We start from the raw sequence: 19,516 nt of genomic DNA, 5'->3' as shown, positions 1-19,516 counted from the left end.
ATGTGCGGGGGTACAGGTTAGTCGAGGTAAGTTTGCCTGCATTAAAGTCCCCGGCCACTAGGAGCACCACTTCTGGATGAGCATTTTCTTCTTTGGTTATGGCCTTATACAGATCGTTGAGTGCGGTCTTCTTGCCAGCGTCAGTTTGTGGTGGTATATAGACGGCTACGGACAATATAGATGAAAACTCTCTTGGTAGTGTTGTCTAATCAAATCAAACGTAACTGTTCTGTTCTGCCGATGCACGGAAAACCCAGCCAACTGTATATTATCTGTGTCGTCGTTCTGCCACGACTCGGTGAAACATAAGATATTACAGTTTTAAATGTTCCGTTGGTAGGATAGTCTCGAACAGAGCTCATCCAGTTTATTCTCCAGTGATTGCACGTTGGTAAATATAATGGATGGTAGAGGCGGGTTACCCACTCGCAGACGAATTCTCACAAGGCACCGTGATCTCCGCCCCCTTTATTTCCTTCATGTGAATGACGGGGATTTGGTCCTCATCTGGAAGCAGCATTATATCCTCACTTCAGACTCATGAATTAAAAAATCTTCATCCAGTTATTAGGTGAGTAATCTCTGTTCTGATATCCAGAAGCTCTTTTCGGTCATGAAAGACAGTAGCATCAACATTATGTACAAAATAAGTTACAAACAATGCGAAAAAACACAAAATAGCACAACTGGTTAGGAGACAGTAAAACGGCAGCCATCCCCTTGGGCGCCATTCTTTGTCTCAGAGTTTGTTTTTTCTACTTCCTTTCCTAATTGTTTTGAGCTCATTATCAGGAATGAACTTTAAACCAACATTCCACATTCCTTACTTAAACTAAGAAACTGATTAATTGTATCCACATTTCACACACACTGACAACATCCTATACAGATTTGTACAACAATTACATTTAAAGGGAGAATTATATCTATATAGGATATATCTATATAGGTTAGCATTTCGCTACACTCGCATTAACATCTGCTAACAATATGTATGTGACCAATAAAATTGGATTTGATATGGCTAGGGACGGGGGACTGAAAGCTTACTTAAACTTAAATGACAAAATAACAGCCATACAGTTGCTACAAATAGCCAACCTTATTTATAAACAAGTAAAGTATGTACCTTTTTGGCAAACATTTTGTGCATTTTCACTGCAGCACCTTTAGAAACATCTAGGCTGAATCCCATGAGTGCACTGTCTAAGCTATTTAATCCCTGAAGATATTGGCTTTCCTCTACTGTCACAGAAGAGACACTGACTGTCCAGAACAAAACATGACATCTGACCAGCAGAGGAATTATTTCCAAAGTTGATCACATAAGCAACCCTGTCTGTTCCAATTTGAGGTTGTGTGGAATGCGGTGCAACCACCAGTGACTTTTAGTTTCATTTTAAGGAATACTGAAGAGCTGACTACCTTAAAAAATAAGAAATCACATTATGGAGCTACTCAGCAATGTGACCTGACTCTTACAGACTTGATATCATTGGCCACTTTAATAAATGGAACACTAGTCACTTTAATAATGCCACTTTAAGAATGTTTACATATCTCGCATAACTCATCTCATATGTATATACTGTATACTACACTATCTATTGCATCTTAGCCGCTCTGTCACTGCTCATCCATATATTTGTATATTTATTTATTCTTATCCCATTCCTTTACTAGATTGTGTGTATTAGGTTTTGTGGTGGAATTGTTGATATTACCTGTTAGATACTGCTACACTGTCGGATCTAGAAGCATAAGCATTTCACTACACTCGCAATCACATCTGCTAACCATGTGTATGTGACCAATAACATCTGTTAACCATGTGTATGTGACCAATAAAATTTGATTTATCATACACAACAGCCCCAACATCTTACAGAAATCAATAACAAAAATGTAATATACAAAGACTGCCACTATTGGCTCTTCGCAATATTTCCACCCTCCAATATGGCAAGCATGTCCACATGGGGAAGACTATAGTGGCAGTCTTGGCTAATTAGAATTGTGTTATTGTTCACGGTCATCAACTGTGTGATTGTGGTGACATGCTGTGATCACGGGGTTTCTGAAAAACTGGTCAAATATAAATACTGCATTAGTTTGGTCAAGAAGAGAATTCAAAGACTTCGTGCAATACATGTGTGTGTAACAGTCTGTTGGTAGACAGTAAAACGGAGGGTTTGTTTACTAGATCCACTGACGTCATTGAATAGGTTATGCCAGTGCTTTCTATGGTAGCTCGAGCCTTACATCGGGGAGAAAAGCGCCCGCCATGGCATCGTATGCTGAAATGGGACAGTCTGTGTTAAAAAGTCGAGTAGCTATCTCGATACGGTGGTACTGATAATCACACACTTGACAATAAACTAGACTGACTTCGAAAGCCTGGCTTTGGCTATTTGCTCCTCACCTCGTCAAGGGTCGTGCATGAAATGAGAGCCATACAGCAGGGTTCCSCAACTTGCGGCCAGCGGGCCGAATTTGGCCCACGGGTGGTTTTATTTGGCCCCAAGTAAAATTAAAAATAAAAAGTTAAATGCTCCAAGTGATTTTTATTTAAGAAATCTGTTTCAAGTATTCACACGAATAATATAGAGACACCTGATCGTATACAAACGTAAGCAAGGTTTGAAATGTTTTTGTCAAACAGTATATATGTTTGGGCTTCTTGCGATCAATTTGCAGTTTACAAATTATTTGTAATTATGTTCAGGTCCCCGACCATCCGCACAAGAAAAAAATCGACCCGCAGCTGAATATAGTTGATGATCCCTGCCATTGATGTTTCTGAGTTCCGTTACTAAACTAGCTAGGTAGTTAACGTTAGCTGCTAAACCTAACTAGCTACTGTAGCTAACTGTAGATAGCCTTCCGAGTGTGACGAGAGACCAGCTAGCTAGCTGCTTTCAGTAGAATTGGAGTTACACTGGAAAAGTAATGCATTACCTGTCCATACACCTTTGGCACGGGTGGTTGGACTGCACTCCGCCGAATGCGATGCTGATACATGCCCGAAGCTCTGTCTTCCCTTGCATTACGTGCAGCTCGTCTTTTCGCATCGGCGCCTATTCCATGGATACATTCTTCATTTGCGTTCACCGTAGAAAAACCCCTGTCCTGCAGTAGCAATAACCGCTGGTCTCGATGAAGACGAAGGGTGGAGGAAAATGTACCAGGAGCGAAGAAAAATAACAAATATATTGTAAACCTAAGAGGGGACAGCATCTTGACTGTCTGTCTTGTCGCCATGTTTGTGTATGTTTCGTTTGGGTAACTAGAAGTGCTCCTTCGAGAGGCGATTGGAGTAAGCGTAGGAGGCACCCCCATCATCCCCCTCTCCTAAGCAAAGTATGCTAGTTGCATTGGGCAGGTTCGTTTTGCATGTCTCGGTGCGTCGTGTGGGTGGAGATTTCACTTAAGGACCAATGGAATGTCTAAAATGTATAAACTCCGGACATCACGGGCACCGGGCAATGGAAAATGAACTCGCCCATTGTTAGCGACTTTTTGGTATATTGAATGAGTTTGCATTTGTGGATGCACTTGAAAAATATCCAACATGATAAACAACCAATGATATATATATCTAAATCATTGTATACAACACTACATGGCAAATCCTTACACATGTACCAACCCAAAAAAATCTGAATGACAAAAATCTAAAAAGTCTGAAGGACAAAGTTCAAACGGCCCAAAATAAACTAATGAGAAGTATAGGCCTACTCAAGCTCAGCCGTAGGACGCACATTGGTCTTAATCTTGTTGTACATTATAGAACTTGCACCCAGTTACCTGTCTGGTTATTTTAATTTCACTGGAGACTCTCATAGCCATCACACCAGAACTCTGCCCGGAGTAACCCTGAAGTACCCCTCGTGCATTTTACCAGTAGGCCTGGTCTCATGAGTCTTTTCAAGTACCCCCTGTGGAAGGCCAAGTACCCCTGGTTGGAAAATACTGGCTTAAAGAAAGTATAATTGTTTCAGCTAACGTTATTGTTTTCATTTTCTAATCTTGTGTATATTTTGTTTTTATGTATTTTCAAAAGAAACACAATAGAAAAAAGTTTGACACTTTTTTGTGTCATCCTCAATGCTTTTAATGCCCTTGTGCTGTATCCATGTGAGTGGTGTATTGCATTTAAAATTGTCAACAACAAAAAAAGCTAAGCAAAGAACACTTGAAATTGCATTCAATTTACAACTGTTTTGAAAACCTACGCTAAATAAATAAATGTCCCCAGAAAGCAAAGCTTTTCCTTGTATATGACACCATTATCATTATTATCTACAAGGGGAATAGAATAGATCAGAACAGAATAAAGCAGCTATGTTCACACAAACAAGTATCTTAGGTCTCACTCCCACCACTGGACAATAGGCAGACATGACAAATCACACAACATAACCTATTGTGCTTATATCACATGCAGAGTCAACATGACAGCTGTCTCCAACCGAGTACATTAGCAACAGGATTTGATATAAAGTAAAGTGGATATGGGCGCTTTTTCACTGTGTTTCTTCATTGATTCGGTGAGACACTTTCACAATAGATTGTGAAACAAATGTGTCTTAGAGACAACAAGCTACATATGGGTTATTATTATAAAAACGGGAGTGACATGGATATATTGTAGGTAAACTTTAGGGAAAATCTGAATAGATCTGGAGGTCACCAGTAATTTCTGTGTGCGACTTTTGACTTGAAAAAAGGCTAGCCACTTACAGTAATTTACTCTCAGTCAATTAGATCCTTACACATGCAGATTGTTCTACTGCACATTGCTCATTATTTACCCACAGACAGGGAGGTGTGGAAAGGGACATAGACGTTGCCATGGGAGATCCCTAAGGGCCTGCACATACATCTTGCAAGGGGAGGAGATCTTCAGTAGTTACAGTGCCTTCGGAAAGTATTCAGACCCCTTGACTTTTTGCACATTTTGTTAGGATACAGCCTTTTTATAAAATTGATTAAATTGTTTTTCCCCTCATCAATCTACACATGATACCCATAATGACAAAGCAAAGACAGGTTTTTAGATCGTCTCAAGCTCTGTCAGGTTGGATGGGGAGTGTTGCTGCACAGCTATTTTCAGGTCTCTTCAAAGATGTTCGGTCGGGTTCAAGTCCGGGCTCTGGCTGGGCCACTCAAGGACATTCAGAGACTTGTCCCAAAGCCACTCCTGCATTGTCTTGGCTGTGTGCTTAGGGTTGTTGTCCTGCTGGAAGGTGAACTTTCTCCCCAGTCTGAGGTCCTGAGAGCTCTGGAGCAGGTTTTCATCAAGGATCTCTGTACTTTGCTCCGTTCATATTTGCCTCGATCCTGACTAGTCTCCCAGTCATTGCTGCTGCACAACATCCCCACAGCATGATGCTGTCAACACCATGCTTCACCATAGGGATGGTGCCAGGTTTCCTCCAGACATAATGCTTGGCATTCAGGCCAAAGAGTTGATCTTGTTTTCAACAGACCAGAGAATCTTTTATCATGGTTTGAGAGTCTTTAGGTGTCTTTGGCAAACTCCAAGCAGGCTGTCATGTGCCTTTACTGAGGAGTGGCTTCCGTCTTGCCACTCTACCATAAAGGCCTGATTGGTGGAGTGCTGCAGAGATGGTTGTCCTTCTGGAAGGTTCTCCCATCTCTACAAAGGAACTCTAGAGCTCTGTCAGAGTAACCATTGGGTTCTTGGTCACCTCCCTGACCAAGGCCCTTCTCCCCCGATTGCTCAGTGTGGCCAGGCGGCCAGCTCTAGGAAGAATTTAGGTGGTTCCAAGATTCTCCCTCTTTCAGAGATCACAGTTTACAGGGAATGTTTGACTGGAACACTCTAGGAGGAATTTTGGTGATTCCAACTGTGCCTCGACACAATCCTGTCATGGAGCTCAACGGACAATTCCTTTGACCTCATGACTTGGTTTTTGCTCTGACATGCACTGTCAACTGTGGAACCTTATATAGACAGGTGTGTGTCATTCCAAATAATGGCCAATCAATTAATTTACCACTGGTGGACTCTCACGGATGATCAATGTTAACAGGATGCACCTGAGCTCAATTTCGTGTCTCATAGCAAAGGGTCTGAATACTTATGTCAATAGGGTATTTTCTTTTTTCTAATAAATTTGCAAACATTTCTAAAAACCTGTTTTTGCTTTGTTATTATGGGGTAGATTGATGAGGATTTTTTTTATTTCATCCATTTTAGAATAACGCTATAACAAAATGTAATGTGTAAAARGTCAAGGGGTTTGATTACTTTCTGAAAGCACTGTATGTCAAATATTGTTATAACTAGCTTTAGCTGCTCCTTTAGCTGCTGACAAGGCAGCAGCTACTCTTCCTGGGGTCCAGCAACATTAAGGCAGTTATATCCAATTAAAAATATTACATGACATTACATTTCATAACACTTTACCCAAAACATTTAGTGTGTTCCCTCAGGCCACTACTACACAATCACATATTAATAATACAACATCCATGTGTACGTGTGCGTAGAGTGCGTGTCTTATCATGTGTATGTGTGTCTGTGCCTGTGTGTGTGTGTGTCTCTTCACAGTCCCCGCTGTTCAGTTAAGGTGTATTTTTATCCTTTWAAAAAATCTGATTCTACTGCTTGCATCAGTTACCTGATGTGAAATAGATTTCCATGTAGCCATGGCTCTATGTAGTACTGTGCGCCTCCCATAGTCTGTTCTTGACTTGGGGATTGTGAAGAGATCCTTGGTGGCATGTCTCATGGGGTATGCATGGGTGTCCGAGCTGTGTGCTAGTAGTTTAAACAAACACCTCGGTGCATTCAGCATGTCAACACTTCTTACAAATACAAGTAGTGATGAAATCAATCTCTCCTCCACTTTGAGCCATGAGAGATTTACATGCATATTATTAACGTTAGATCTCCGTGTACATTTAAGAGCCAGCTGTGCTGCGTTGTTCTGAACCAATTGTAATTTTCCGATGTTTCTCTTTGTGGCACCTGACCACACGACTGAACAGTAGTCGAGGTGCGACAAAACTAGAGTCTGTAGGACCTGCCTTGTTGATAGTGTTGTTAAAAATGACAGTTTACAATCCAGGGTTACAATCCAGTTTAGTCATCTCAACTTGCTCAATTTCCACATGATTTTTTACAAGATTTAGTTGAGGTTTAGTGAATGCTTTAAGTTTTTGAAATATTTAGGACTAACTTATTCCTTGCCACCCATTCTGAAACTAACTGCAGCTCTTTGTTAAGTGTTGTAGCGATTTAACTCACTGTACTAGMTGACGTGTCTAGTGTTGAGTCATATGCATACATAGACACGCTGGCTTTACTCAAGGCCAGTGGCATGTCATTAGTAAAGATTGAAAAAAGTAAGGGGCCTAGACAGCTGCCCTGGAATTGCTGATTCTACCTGGATTATGTTGGAGAGGCTTCCATTAAAGAACACCCTCTGTGTTCTGTTAGACAGGTAGCTCTCTATCCACAATATAGCAGGGGGTGTAAAGCTATAACACATAAGTTTTTCCATCAGCAGACTATGATCAATAATGTCAAAAGCCGCACTGAAGTCTAACAAAACAGCTCCCACAATCTTTTTATCATCAATTTCTCTCAGCCAAACATCAGTCATTTGTGTAAGTGCCGTGCTTGTTGAATGTCCTTCCTTTAAGYGTGTTGAATGTCTGCTGTCAATTTGTTTACAGTAAAATAACATTGCATCTGGTCAAACACAATTTTTTACAAAAGTTTACTAAGGGTTGGTAACAGGCTGATTGGTCGGCTATTTGAGCCAGCAAAGGGGGCTTTACTATTCTTGGGTAGTGGAATTACTTTTGCTTCCCTCCAGGTCTGAGGGCACATAGGCGTGGCAAYATCGTCCACTATTGTCCTCAGTAATTTTACATCCAAGTTGTCAGACCCCGGTGGCTTGTCATCGTTGATAGCAAACAATAATTTCACTTCTTCCACACTTACTTTACGGAATTCAAAATGTCAATGCTTGTCTTTCATCATTTGATCAGTTATACTTGGATGTGTAGTGTCAGCGTTTGTTGCTGGCATGTCATGCCTAAGTTTTCTAATCTTGCCAATGAAAAAATCATTAAAGTAATTAGCAATATCATGGCCTCCAGAGTGGCGCAGCGGTCTAAGGCACTGCAGTGCTTGAGGCGTCACTACAGACCCAGGTTCGATCCAAGGGCTGTGTCAGAGCCGGCCGTAACCGGGCTGCGTCATCCGGGTTAGGAGAGGGTTTGGCCGGTGGGGATGTCTTGGTCCCATTGCACTCTAGTGACTCCTTGTGGTGGGCTGGGTGCCTGAAGGCTGACAATGGTTGCCAGTGGTGCCAGTTTCCTCTGACACATTTGTGCAGCTGGTTTCCGGTTAAGTGAGCAGTTTGGCTTGGCAGGATTGCAGCGATGAGACAAGACTGTAACTACCAATTGGATATCACGAAAAAGGGGTAAAAGTCTAAAAAAATAAGTTATTGGCAATATCAGTGGGTTTTGTGATGAATGAGCCATCTGATTAAATGGTGCTGGGTTTGCCATTTTGCCCCACATTTCATTTAAGGTGCTCCAAAGCTTTTTACTATCATTCTTTATGTAATTTATCTTTGTTTCATAGTATAGTTTCTTATTCTTTTTATTCAGGTTAGTCACATTATTTCTCAATTTGCAGTACGTTTGCCAATCGGTTGTACAGCCAGACTTATTTGCCATTCCTTTTGCCTCATCCCTCTCACCCATACAATTGTTTAATTCCTCATCAATCCACGGGGATTTCATAGTTTTTACTGTCATTTTCTTAATGGGTGCATGCTTATTAGTAACTGGAATAAGCAATTTCATAAATGTGTCAAGTTCAGTGTCTGGTTGCTCCTCATTACACACCACAGACGAACAAATATTATGACCTCTTATACACTATATTAGGCACAGCCTTTGGAACTTCTTAGATATGGTTATTACTGTATATTCTGATCACTACAGTCAATGGATTTGCTGTCTGAAGACAGTAGGTGGCGGTAGATCATAATAGTTTGAACTGTAGCACGTCCTTGTTCGTGAAATTGATGGAACGTTCTGATTGGCTCGCGCAAAACACTCGGAATTCGAATTTGGCAAACCAAACGGATAAGCAAAAGTAAGTATACTTTTCAAATGTTTTAGGTAGCTAGCTAATCAATTTTACATAACAGCATTTTTGTTAATTACCTCGATAGATTACCTTGAAATAAATTAAGGATGTGTTTAAGTTACACATGTTAGCTAACTAGTGATAAGGCCCTGCCAGCTACCGTTGGATAACCAAACTTTAGCTAGCTAGTTAGCAGTGTTTGTTAGTTGAGGTCAGCTGTGCTGATTCTGCAGCTGGTAGAATGTTGTTAGTTAGCTGCAATTGTTCAGTTAGACAGGCGCATAAACATTACCCAACGTTAACATGTTACACTGTGTTAAAATGTAGTCTCTCATCAGCCATTGTAGCTAACCACACATCTCTCCACGTAACTTTTTAGAAAGCGGTGAGAAACTTTTAAGTGACCATTGCCAGGCAGAGTGATGCCACCGACAGGGAGGGGAATGGACAACAAAGGCCCCAAAAAAATGGCACAAGAGGTCTGAAAATGCTGCCGYTTTGATGTTATCTGCTGGAAAAGTACTCCCCAGGGCCATTAGAAAAACATGTCTTCCATCCACCATTGGGATAGCTAATTTACGTATTTCAATCTGTTCTCAACTCAGCCATATCAATTTTCTATTAGTTAGTCCATGCAAATCCATATTGATTGTGTTGTAGTCATTGAGAGTTGTCTTTTCTCTTTCATTGCAATAGGTTGAACAAACATCTGCATATTGTGACAGTTCTCCAGCAAAAAATAAAAAAACACACAGTAGTAAAACACCAGCTTCAATCTCTTCAGATTTGTTTGAGGGTGCACTTGCAGGTATGCACATATTTGCATTAGGAATAATTTTTCTCTCTTTCATAGATAAGAATGATGAATGTTTGGATCAATTGATACCATCATTTATATCTAATAATAGAATGTAGCTCAGGTGGTAGAGCATGGCGCTTGCAACGCCAGGATAGTGGGTTCAATTCCTGGAATCAGCCTTTCATAAGTTCATACACTTGCTATGGATGAAAGTGTCTGGTAAATGGCATGTATTATATATCAATTTTTTTTATGTGTTTGCTACAGAGAAATTGACATTACTGCTCTTTATTTTCCTTCAAATGATAGGTGCAAATAGAGAGGTCAACATGCTATTTTCCAAATACTCTGAAGTGTTGAGGTAGGTACAACAAAGGTAACATGACAAACGTGTTGAACAGGTTTTCATTCCATTCTTTGTAATGTCAGACCACATTTGAGTTTAAATTCCAGTGCTTTGCCCACATCACATATTACGTTAAGTACACAGGCAATTTTACTGCATACAAAAAAAATTATTATGATAAACAACCATTAGGTGAATATGCTTTTCTTGAAATCATCTGTACACCACACCATGTCGATCATACATAGTGCCTTTGTTTCCTACAGTGAGAGGGCTGCAATAGATGCTTCACAAGTTAGGGAGTTGGAAGACATATTGATGGAGGCCAGAAACTTGGAGTCACACCTGAAAGAGAAGAAAGATCACTTGAGGCGTACMTTGGCTCTCATTTCTGACAAACTGCAGGGATAGACTTGCTACATGGGCCTATGTGCTACAGACTATTTKTAAATATTTCCTCACTGATCTAAATAAGTAACATGTCAGTACTTTTCTTTTGACCTCTATGTATGCTTTTTAGGTTTACTGTCCTCACTCTTTATCCCACACTGGCAAACACAATGTGAGTGTCATTGTGGTTCATTGCTTTATAAATTACCTATTTATATTGAAGCATTGGGAATACTGTAGATCTAGGCCTATGTAGCCTACTGTAAACAATAAATAGGTTAAAAATAAATATTGACGTTTCAGTGTCTGCAATATCCAAAGATAAGCACTCATTTTTGAAAATGTATAAAATCAATTATTCTTTACTTGACAGTGAAATATAGCCTAACCATTACCAAACAGGAAACTAACTTTTAGGTCGTAACTGTGTTGTGAGTGACCACAAGACGGTCACAAGAGTCAATGGATTCAGTTCAGACTGTAGGACTAATTCATCTGTGTATCACATGGAATATTGCGTGGTGTTATCATAGCCTATATTTCACTTTTTCCAATAGTATTTTTGAAAGATTTATTACGAGCTTTTCGGTGGTGAGTGAACCAAATTATAAAAAATTAGCCCATGGCTTTTCTTAATACTTATTTTTTATTATAAGTTGTTTATATAGAGGATTGATATATTCACAAAACAGGAGTGGACATAAATCTTACAAAAATACACTTATTTATGAACATGAAACATTTTCTTTGTTTGCATGGAACTAACAAGTTTTTCACAGTGCTTTTAAAGTCAACTTCACAATAAGGTGTTTTGATGGTTATCCAGTCAATAATCAGAAAGGATATACTTGACAAGAAATGAAAGATGAACACAGTACAATTCACTCTAATGGGCCTCCAATTTTTTTTCTGATAGAGACCTTCTATGAGTCGTAGTGGAGTTGAATGTCCCATGGAAACCATAGGGAATGTTCACAGGCACCTCTGCTCTGCCCAACTCTTTGAATGTCTTGGCATCCAAAACCAACAGGAACGTGCTCTTGTCCTGGAGAAAGGGAACATGTTTACATTAGGAGGCTAACATTGGGAGTTAGGAGAACAACAATTGTTAACGGGCATAGGTGTTTAAGGGGGAACTGACCTTATTTGGAGTGATGACCACAGACATAATGACACCGTCATCCTCTTCTGTAGCGCCAGGCAAGGGTACAAAGACAGGCTCTGAAGGGTACAGTCCAGGATGCTCCCACACCTTAAAGCACAGCAGTATGAAGGTCAGCATTGAATTTCCTATTACCTAGGCTTACATCACTCATCGCAATAGAGTACTGTGTTACTGATGCAGATATTCTTGAGTAAAAAAAAAAAGGAGGAATCAATATGACAACCAACCTTCATTCTTTTGCCTTGGAGGTCCATCTTGATGAGAGTGTCTCCTACTAGATGTCTGAAACCACAACCGTAGAAGTAGCGATATGGTTTGGTGTTGTACTTGGCATAGTTGATTTGTGGGAACTCGAGACCACCATACGTATGAAGTTCTTCATCGTGCAGATCCTCATGTGTACAGAACACCTGCAGAGAGCGAGTTAATGAGGCTCTGATAGTGAATATTCCTCCCCCAAATCCTCCCCTAAACCGGACAACGCTGGGCCAATTGTGCGCCACCCGATGGGACTGCCGTTCACGGCCGGTTGTGATACAGCCTGGGATCGAACCAGGGTTTGTAGTGACGCCTCTAGCACTGAGAGGCAGTGCCTTAGACCGCTGCCCCACTCGGGAGCTTAGCTTAGTGATGTATTTCAGCAGTGATGTATAACAGAAGACTTGTGCATGATTATTGTACACACACCTTGTCCTTCGCAGTCTTGGTGGCAGTGGCGGTACTGTCAGGGCGTGTGTTCAGATTTTGCCCACAGGGTGTCTCCTTGTCCACGTTGAGAGGCAAGACAAATCGCCGGGGGAACACTCTGCACATAGTGTTGTACACCTAATTTGAACAAAAACATTTTCAACCTCAAGCAGTTCACATGTAGGATTCCTGATCCTAGTGACTTTAGCTGGTTACACTTACAGTGCTTTCGGAAAGTATTCAGACCCCTTCACTTTTTCCACATTTTGTTAGGTTACAGCCTTATTCTAAAATGTATTTTTAATTTTTTTTCTTCTCAATCTACCTAAAATACCCCATAATGACAAAGCAAAAACAGTTGTATTTATTTTTATTTACATAAGTATTTAGACCCTTTACTCAGTGCTTTGTTGAAGCACATTTGGCAGCGATTACAGCCTTGAGTCTTCTTGGGAATGACGCTACAAGCTTGGCACACCTGTATTTGGGTAGTTTCTCCCATTCTTCTCTGCAGATCCTCTCAAGCTCTGTCAGGTTGGATGGGGAGCGTTGCWGCACAGCTATTTTCAGGTCTCTTCAAAGATGTTCGGTCGGGTTCAAGTCCGGGCTCTGGCTGGGCCACTCAAGGACATTCAGAGACTTGTCCTGATGCCACTCAGGCATCAACCCTAGGAACTCTAGAGCTCTGTCAGTGACCATCAGGTTCTTGGTCACCTCCCTGACCCAAGGCCCTTCTCCCCCGATTGCTCAGTTTGGCCGGGCTGCCAGCTCTAGGAAGAGTCTTGGTGGTTCCAAACTTCTTCCATTTAAGAATGATGGAGACCACTGTGTTCTTGGGGACCTTCAATGCTGCAGAAACGTTTTGATACCCTTCCCCAGAACAGTGCCTCGACACAATCCTGTCTCGGACCTCTACGGACAATTCCTTCGACCTCATGGCTTGGTTTTTGCTCTGACATGCACTGTCACCTGTGGGACCTTATATAGACAGGTGTGTGCCATTCGAAATCATGTCCAATCAATTGAATTTACCACAGGTGGACTCCAATCAAGTTGTAGAAACATCTCACGGATGATCAATGGAAACAGGATGCACCTGAGCTCAATTTTGAGTCTCATAGCAAAGGGTCTGAATACTTCTGTAAATAAGGTATTTCTGTAAAACTGTTTTCGCTTTGTCATTATGGGGTATTTTGTGTAGATTTCTGAGGAATTATTTTTATTTAATCATTAATGTTTTAAAATTCAAGGGATCTGAATACTTTCCGAATTTGTAGTTAGTAATAGTATTTTTAAATAGTTTATTAATGATTATTCATTGAAGTTAAGTGTTATACCCTTCAGTTTAGACTTATACTGACCTTGTCCAGAGCCTCTCCTGACTTGCGCATGTTCTGAACAATGTAGTTGTTGATGGCTTTGCCATCGTCTGCGGCACAGAGGTCCATAACCAGGAGGCCATCCTCCTCCCAGGCGTTGATCTGGTGGAATGTGGACAGCGCTTTGGCATAATACTTGACTGAGTTGAGCTGGAAGAGAATAAAGGATGTCAGTCATCAGAAATGAAATGTATAACTTAAAAGCAATTACTGTAGGCTTAGTATCCTTTGTCTCGTTCCTAGCTTGTCATTTACCAAAACTTTCAACAAGAATTGAGACTCCCAAGAATTCAAGGGCGTTCTAGACCAAGGTCTTACCTTGCCTGTCTGCTTGTTAATCAAATGAAAGATGGTCTCAAGTTTAGGGTCCCAGTAGACCCCATCGCTGATACCCTTTCCTCTCAGCTTGCCTGTAACAATCTTCAAGAGGTCCATTTTGATAGGCTGCTCAATAAACACCACGTAATTCTCCGACATTGCTGAAATCGAATGAGCAGTATATCAATTGCCACTCTTTTGGAGTTGAGTCAGATCATATCAGTATTGATAGATCATTGCTGTGCATTCTGATTAACAAAAGGATGAAACATGACCATTTTGCTTTGAAGATGGTTGGCGGAGTGAGCCATCTACTGGTGAGAGGGTTTACATGAGAGGCTGTTTACGTTAAATGTGTCATTAGCTATGGAGCCTGTGGAGGCTTTGTGTGGTCTGCTCACCAAAGCTGTGGTAGTATGAAGGTCTTGCCTTGTCCACTGAAGGAATAGAACAGACCACTGTAGCTCCCTCCAGGGTTTCCTCTGGGTTTTCTGGCATTGTCTTTGTCGGAGGCACGCGGATGATATTGTAAATTGCACCTGAAAAAAAGGCCGATTTGGTTTTAGTTTTATTTGGAACCTGGAAAACTGGCCTTTGGCCAATTTTTGCAGGCAGATTTCAGGTTTAAGAGGTTTGTGTTTTGTCATTCTTCATCTGCAATTCGTTAGACTTAAGTGACGGTGGTTAGTGAATGGGCAGGGGCTGGTTCCTTCCTTACCTTTAGCAGAGTAAGAATTCCCCATGTTGTATGTTGTACCATCAGGGTCTGTGTGGGGGTGGGCAGTGGCTCCATTGACAGCAATGAATTTGCTCCAGTCCACCTGTTGAGAGCATCAACAAAAATGAAATGTCTTGATAGGCCTTCAATCATGCTATCCTAAACTCAGCAAAAAAAGAAACGTCCTCACTGTCAGCTGTGTTTATTTTCATAAAAATGTGTATGAACATAACAAGATTCAACAACTGAGATTTAAACTGAACAAGTTCCACAGACATGTGACTAACAGAAATTGAATAATGTGTCCCTGAACAAAGGGGGGGGGTCAAAATCCAAAGTAACAGTCATTATCTGGTGTGGCCACCAGCTGCATTAAGTACTGCAGTGCATCTCCTCCTTATGGACTGCACCAGATTTGCCAGTACTTGCTGTGAGATGTTACCCCACTCTTTCACCAAGGCACCTGCAAGTTCCCGGACATTTCTGGGGGGAATGGCCCTAGCCCTCACCCTCCGATCCAACAGGTCTCAGACGTGCTCAATGGGATTGAGATCCGGGCTCTTCGCTGGCCATGGCAGAACACTGACATTCCTGTCTTGCAGGAAATCACACACAGAACGAGCAGCATGGCTGGTGGCATTGTCATGCTGAAGGGTCATCTCAGGATGAGCCTGCAGGAAGGGTACCACATGAGGGAGGAGGATGTCTTCCCTGTAACGCACAGCGTTGAGATTGCCTGCAATGACAAAAAGTTCAGTCCGATGATGYACATCGCCCCAGACCATGACAGACCCTCCACCTCCAAATCGATCCCGTTCCAGAGTACAGGCCTTGGTGTAACGCTCATTCCTTCAATGATAAACGCAAATCCGACCATCACCCCTGGTGAGACAAAACCACGACTCGTCAGTGAAGAGCACTTTTTGCCAGTCCTGTCTGGTCCAGCGACGGTGGGTTTGTGCCCATAGACGACATTGTTGCCGGTGATGTCTGGTGAGGACCTGCCTTACAACAGGCCTACAAGCCCTCAGTCCAGCCTCTCTCAGCCTATTGCGGACAGTCTGAGCACTGATGGAGGGATTGTGCATTCCTGGTGTAACTCGGGCAGTTGCCATCTTGTACCTGTCCCGCAGGTGTGATGTTCGGATGTACCGATCCTGTGCAGGTGTTTGTTACACGTGGTCTGCCACTACGAGGACGGACGATCAGCTGTCCGTCCTGTCTCCCTGTAGCTCTGTCTTAGGTGTCTCACAGTACGGACATTGCAACTTATTGCCCTGGCCACACCTGCAGTCCTCATGCCTCCTTGCAGCATGCCTAAGGCACATTCACGCAGATGAGCAGGGACCCTGGACATCTTTCTTTTGGTGTTTTTCAGAATCMGTAGAAAGGCCTCTTTAGTGTCCTACGTTTTCATAACTGAACTTAATTGCCTACCGTCTGTAAGCTGTTAGTGTCTTAACAACCGTTCCACAGGTGCATGTTCATTAATTGTTTATGGTTCATTGAACAAGCATGGAAAACAGTGTTTAAACCCTTTATAAGGAAGATCTGTGAAGTTATTTGGATTTTTACGAATTATCTTTGAAAGACGTTTCTTTTTTTGCTGAGTTTATAATGCAATAGGTCTCTTATTAAATATTTCAACAAAATCATTTGGTGATTTGTTTATACTGAATGGAACTCTTTGTATTGTATGAGGCTACTGTAGGTAGTGTTTGTGTAGACCTTTAAAAAGAAAAGGAAACGCTATACACTAGTAGATCYGATGCAATATTTTATTAGCCAAGGCCTACCTTTTCCTTTGTCTCAAGTGTCTCAGGGTCCACCTTGTGCATGAAGTTTGTCTCCGTGCTCACGTAGTAATCACCCTTGTACGTCACAAAGCTCACATTGTCATTATCTGACGCTTCTGTGGACCAAAGACAGTTTTCATGTGATTAGCACAACGTAAATCAATTCTCCGTCTGTCATATATTCTCCACTCTTTGACCTCCAAACTCTTGAACTGCAGACTTGAACTGTAAACTCACTTGGCAGTTCGAACCGGGACAGAAAGCGTTGGAAGAAGTTCTTGCAGGGGTCTGGCATGGCCACAGTCCCGAATTCAGACACAACGATGCGGCTGTTCTCACTGTTAGCTGTGTAGCAGTCACTGCCCAGGAAGCGGCTCTTGTAGGTCACCTGGCCTCCCGCGATTTTGAATTGATGCAGGAGGGCCATTCCATCAAACCAGTGGTTGAATCTGAGAAGCAGAAGAAATAGTTAATATAGTACAGTAAATAATTTCATATATGCAGCAATAGTCATTTACTCCTCATTTGATTCTGGTTAAACATATATAGCTTGTTTAAAATATACTCACTTATTATTGCCAATCTCAAACTTTCCTGGTCCGTTTCTGAGGAAATTGCCACTAATCCACTCTGGGATAGTTCCACTGATATTAGTGCTGATGGCCTCTGGGGTCTCATCCACAGAAGCCACGATCTTCTCAATGCATGGCAGGCCGTGCACATCTGTGTAATGATGATCCTTACTCTTCTTTGACTTAGTCTTTTTCAGGTCTGCAAGGAAAAAGTCCAGACAATATTATTACTCAAAAACACCTGAAGACCTACAAAGAAAAACAGCAGATAGATATCAAAGCAGAACTAGAAATTGTATTAAAGGAGCTTGTGGGGACTAATAGGCCTACAATAAATTACTCTCTAGATTTTTTTTACAAACTGAATAGTTATATGTTTTAAAGATGAGATGAAAGGTCACTAGGCAATGTATGACTGCAAAATGCTTTAACCCTCATTGGAGAACATMAACTTACCTGTAGAGCTTGGAGGTGACATTGTTGTCAGGATTGAGAATGTCTGTGGCTGTCTTGCTTGAAGGGAGTGCAAGTGATAGGACTCTTCTCATGTGAAGCTCCTGTGTGCCGCTTAGTGTAACGGGCAGAGCTTTATACTGTCGCTGTAGCACAACCCTTTAGACCACGTGGTGGTTCTTACATAAGTCTTTGCGGAACAGAAGTTCTGTAAGCATAGCTGGGGGAGGTAGGGGTACTGAGGGTGCTGCAGCACCCCCTGAAAAATGTGAATTTAAAAAACATATTAATTACACAAAGTAGTGCACTGGGCATTTACTAGTCCTGTATTTCCCTGTCAGTGGAAAAATTGCAGCACCCCCAAACATCAAAAAAGGACCCATGATTGATAACCCAATCATGGGGATAATATCTAGATAGTTTACAACTTCTGGAACCCATCACAGCAGTACCTACACTATACAGAACATTATATTTTGGACCAGGTTCATTAGCTATCTGTGTACATTATTTGTTTCTTAACCTTTTTACTGAAGTTGGCTAAATCAAGGTCACACAGAGTTTCTTCGTAGTCTTATTAAACAAATGTACTTTGAAACAAAAGTATACAACTCACACACATGGTTGTGGGCTTAGAAAAAAGACACCTGTACCATGTTGAATGTATTCAATTTTGAGTTTGCATCCCAGTATTACACTTTATATACATCATAGAAGATTGAAACATAACAAAACCGTTTGTCATATACCACTTTAAGACATGGAATGTGGCCCCTTGGCTATGGCATGTTTGTTTGTCTGAAAGGGTACGTACACTACGGCTTTTTAAATGTCGCCACGAAACCTTCCCAGGAGATAGTTTCGAAGCTCCACTGAAGGGTTATTTAACATGTCTGTAAAGGAATGCCCCTTCTGAAGCCGGACTAACTTCCATCTCCAGGCAACCAGAACTGCCAATCAAATGACCTCGAGCTGCCTACGCGCACCCTGCCTGCTGCCTGCTTGCAGACCACTCTCTCCTAAGAAAAGTACTTTGAAGTTCGTTAAATACAATGGCGTACCAATACATTTAGTAGAAAATACAACACATCTATCTACCCTATCATTTAAAAACATCAGAAAAAGAACACAACAGCACATCAATCAGCAACGTTTGTTGTCAGGGAAACAATACTGAACATTCTATGCAGAAGCAGAATTCTACTGTCTGAAAAGGTACAGATGCTTCTGATGCGGCACTTTTATTTTCTGGAAGGTATTCAATTGTCGCTATCAACCTGTTACTGTAGCCGTGTCCTATGTATGAAAAATATGTACTTTTTTTGTTGTTAATTATGAAAAATAGGAATAACATTCCACCCATGAGGAAAGTCCAACAGAACAAACCATCCAGTCATAATATTTGACACGCTCCAGCTCTGTTTTATTAATAGGCTGTTTTATTAATAGAACAACACAAGCTATCTGTGTCGGGATTTTCAGAGATATAGCTTATAATTTCCAGACAATGAATGTGGATTTTTAAAAATTGATTATGCATACTTAATGTGAACTGATATCCATCTTGAACATCATATTCCTCCCTTTTTTAAGATTCATCCAGTTTTCTAAGATGCTTCAGGGACATTAAAGTTGATCCTATCCTTATTTTATGAAATATGTTTTATCGTTATATCATTTTTATTATTTCTAGGTACCAACATGGCCATATTGGAGTGGCCATATTTGGTAGAACAATTTACTGTATC

General features: G+C 41.3%; 2 protein-coding genes and 1 long non-coding RNA gene across 4 annotated transcripts in view; 1 reads left to right on the top strand and 2 right to left on the bottom strand.

Annotated features, from left to right (window-relative positions):
• The window catches only part of sorl1 (sortilin-related receptor, L(DLR class) A repeats containing), a 63,890-nt gene extending 60,549 nt beyond the window's left edge, over window positions 1-3,341 (bottom strand). For both annotated transcript variants that reach the window (XM_023981625.2, XM_023981634.2), the window contains exon 1: window positions 2,959-3,341. In XM_023981625.2, the coding sequence (XP_023837393.1) occupies window positions 2,959-3,339 (381 nt within the window). In that variant the 5' untranslated portion in view covers window positions 3,340-3,341. The remainder of the gene's footprint in view (window positions 1-2,958) is intronic.
• A 5,719-nt stretch (window positions 3,342-9,060) lies between these two features.
• LOC111960075 (uncharacterized) lies at window positions 9,061-10,593 on the top strand. The gene is made up of 4 exons (XR_002876764.2): window positions 9,061-9,151; window positions 9,525-9,624; window positions 10,254-10,305; window positions 10,557-10,593. It is a non-coding gene; the product is annotated as an uncharacterized lncRNA (long non-coding RNA).
• Window positions 9,922-17,896, bottom strand: LOC111959902 (carotenoid-cleaving dioxygenase, mitochondrial). The gene is made up of 13 exons (XM_023981749.2): window positions 17,772-17,896; window positions 17,313-17,514; window positions 16,981-17,192; window positions 16,744-16,859; window positions 14,948-15,050; window positions 14,631-14,768; window positions 14,230-14,390; window positions 13,894-14,061; window positions 12,533-12,670; window positions 12,073-12,255; window positions 11,822-11,932; window positions 11,601-11,725; window positions 9,922-10,635 (listed from the first exon to the last, which is right to left on the bottom strand). The coding sequence occupies exons 1-13, from the start codon at window positions 17,791-17,793 to the stop codon at window positions 10,551-10,553; spliced, it is 1,764 nt and encodes a 587-aa protein (XP_023837517.1). The 5' UTR covers window positions 17,794-17,896; the 3' UTR covers window positions 9,922-10,550.
• Window positions 17,897-19,516: the final 1,620 nt, after the last annotated feature.

Source organism: Salvelinus sp. IW2-2015, linkage group LG4p (genome assembly GCF_002910315.2).
Source record: "Salvelinus sp. IW2-2015 linkage group LG4p, ASM291031v2, whole genome shotgun sequence".
NCBI lineage: Eukaryota > Metazoa > Chordata > Actinopteri > Salmoniformes > Salmonidae > Salvelinus > Salvelinus sp. IW2-2015.
The sequence above is the reverse complement of the archived record's forward strand: the minus strand, read 5'-3'. Positions and strand labels throughout refer to the sequence as shown.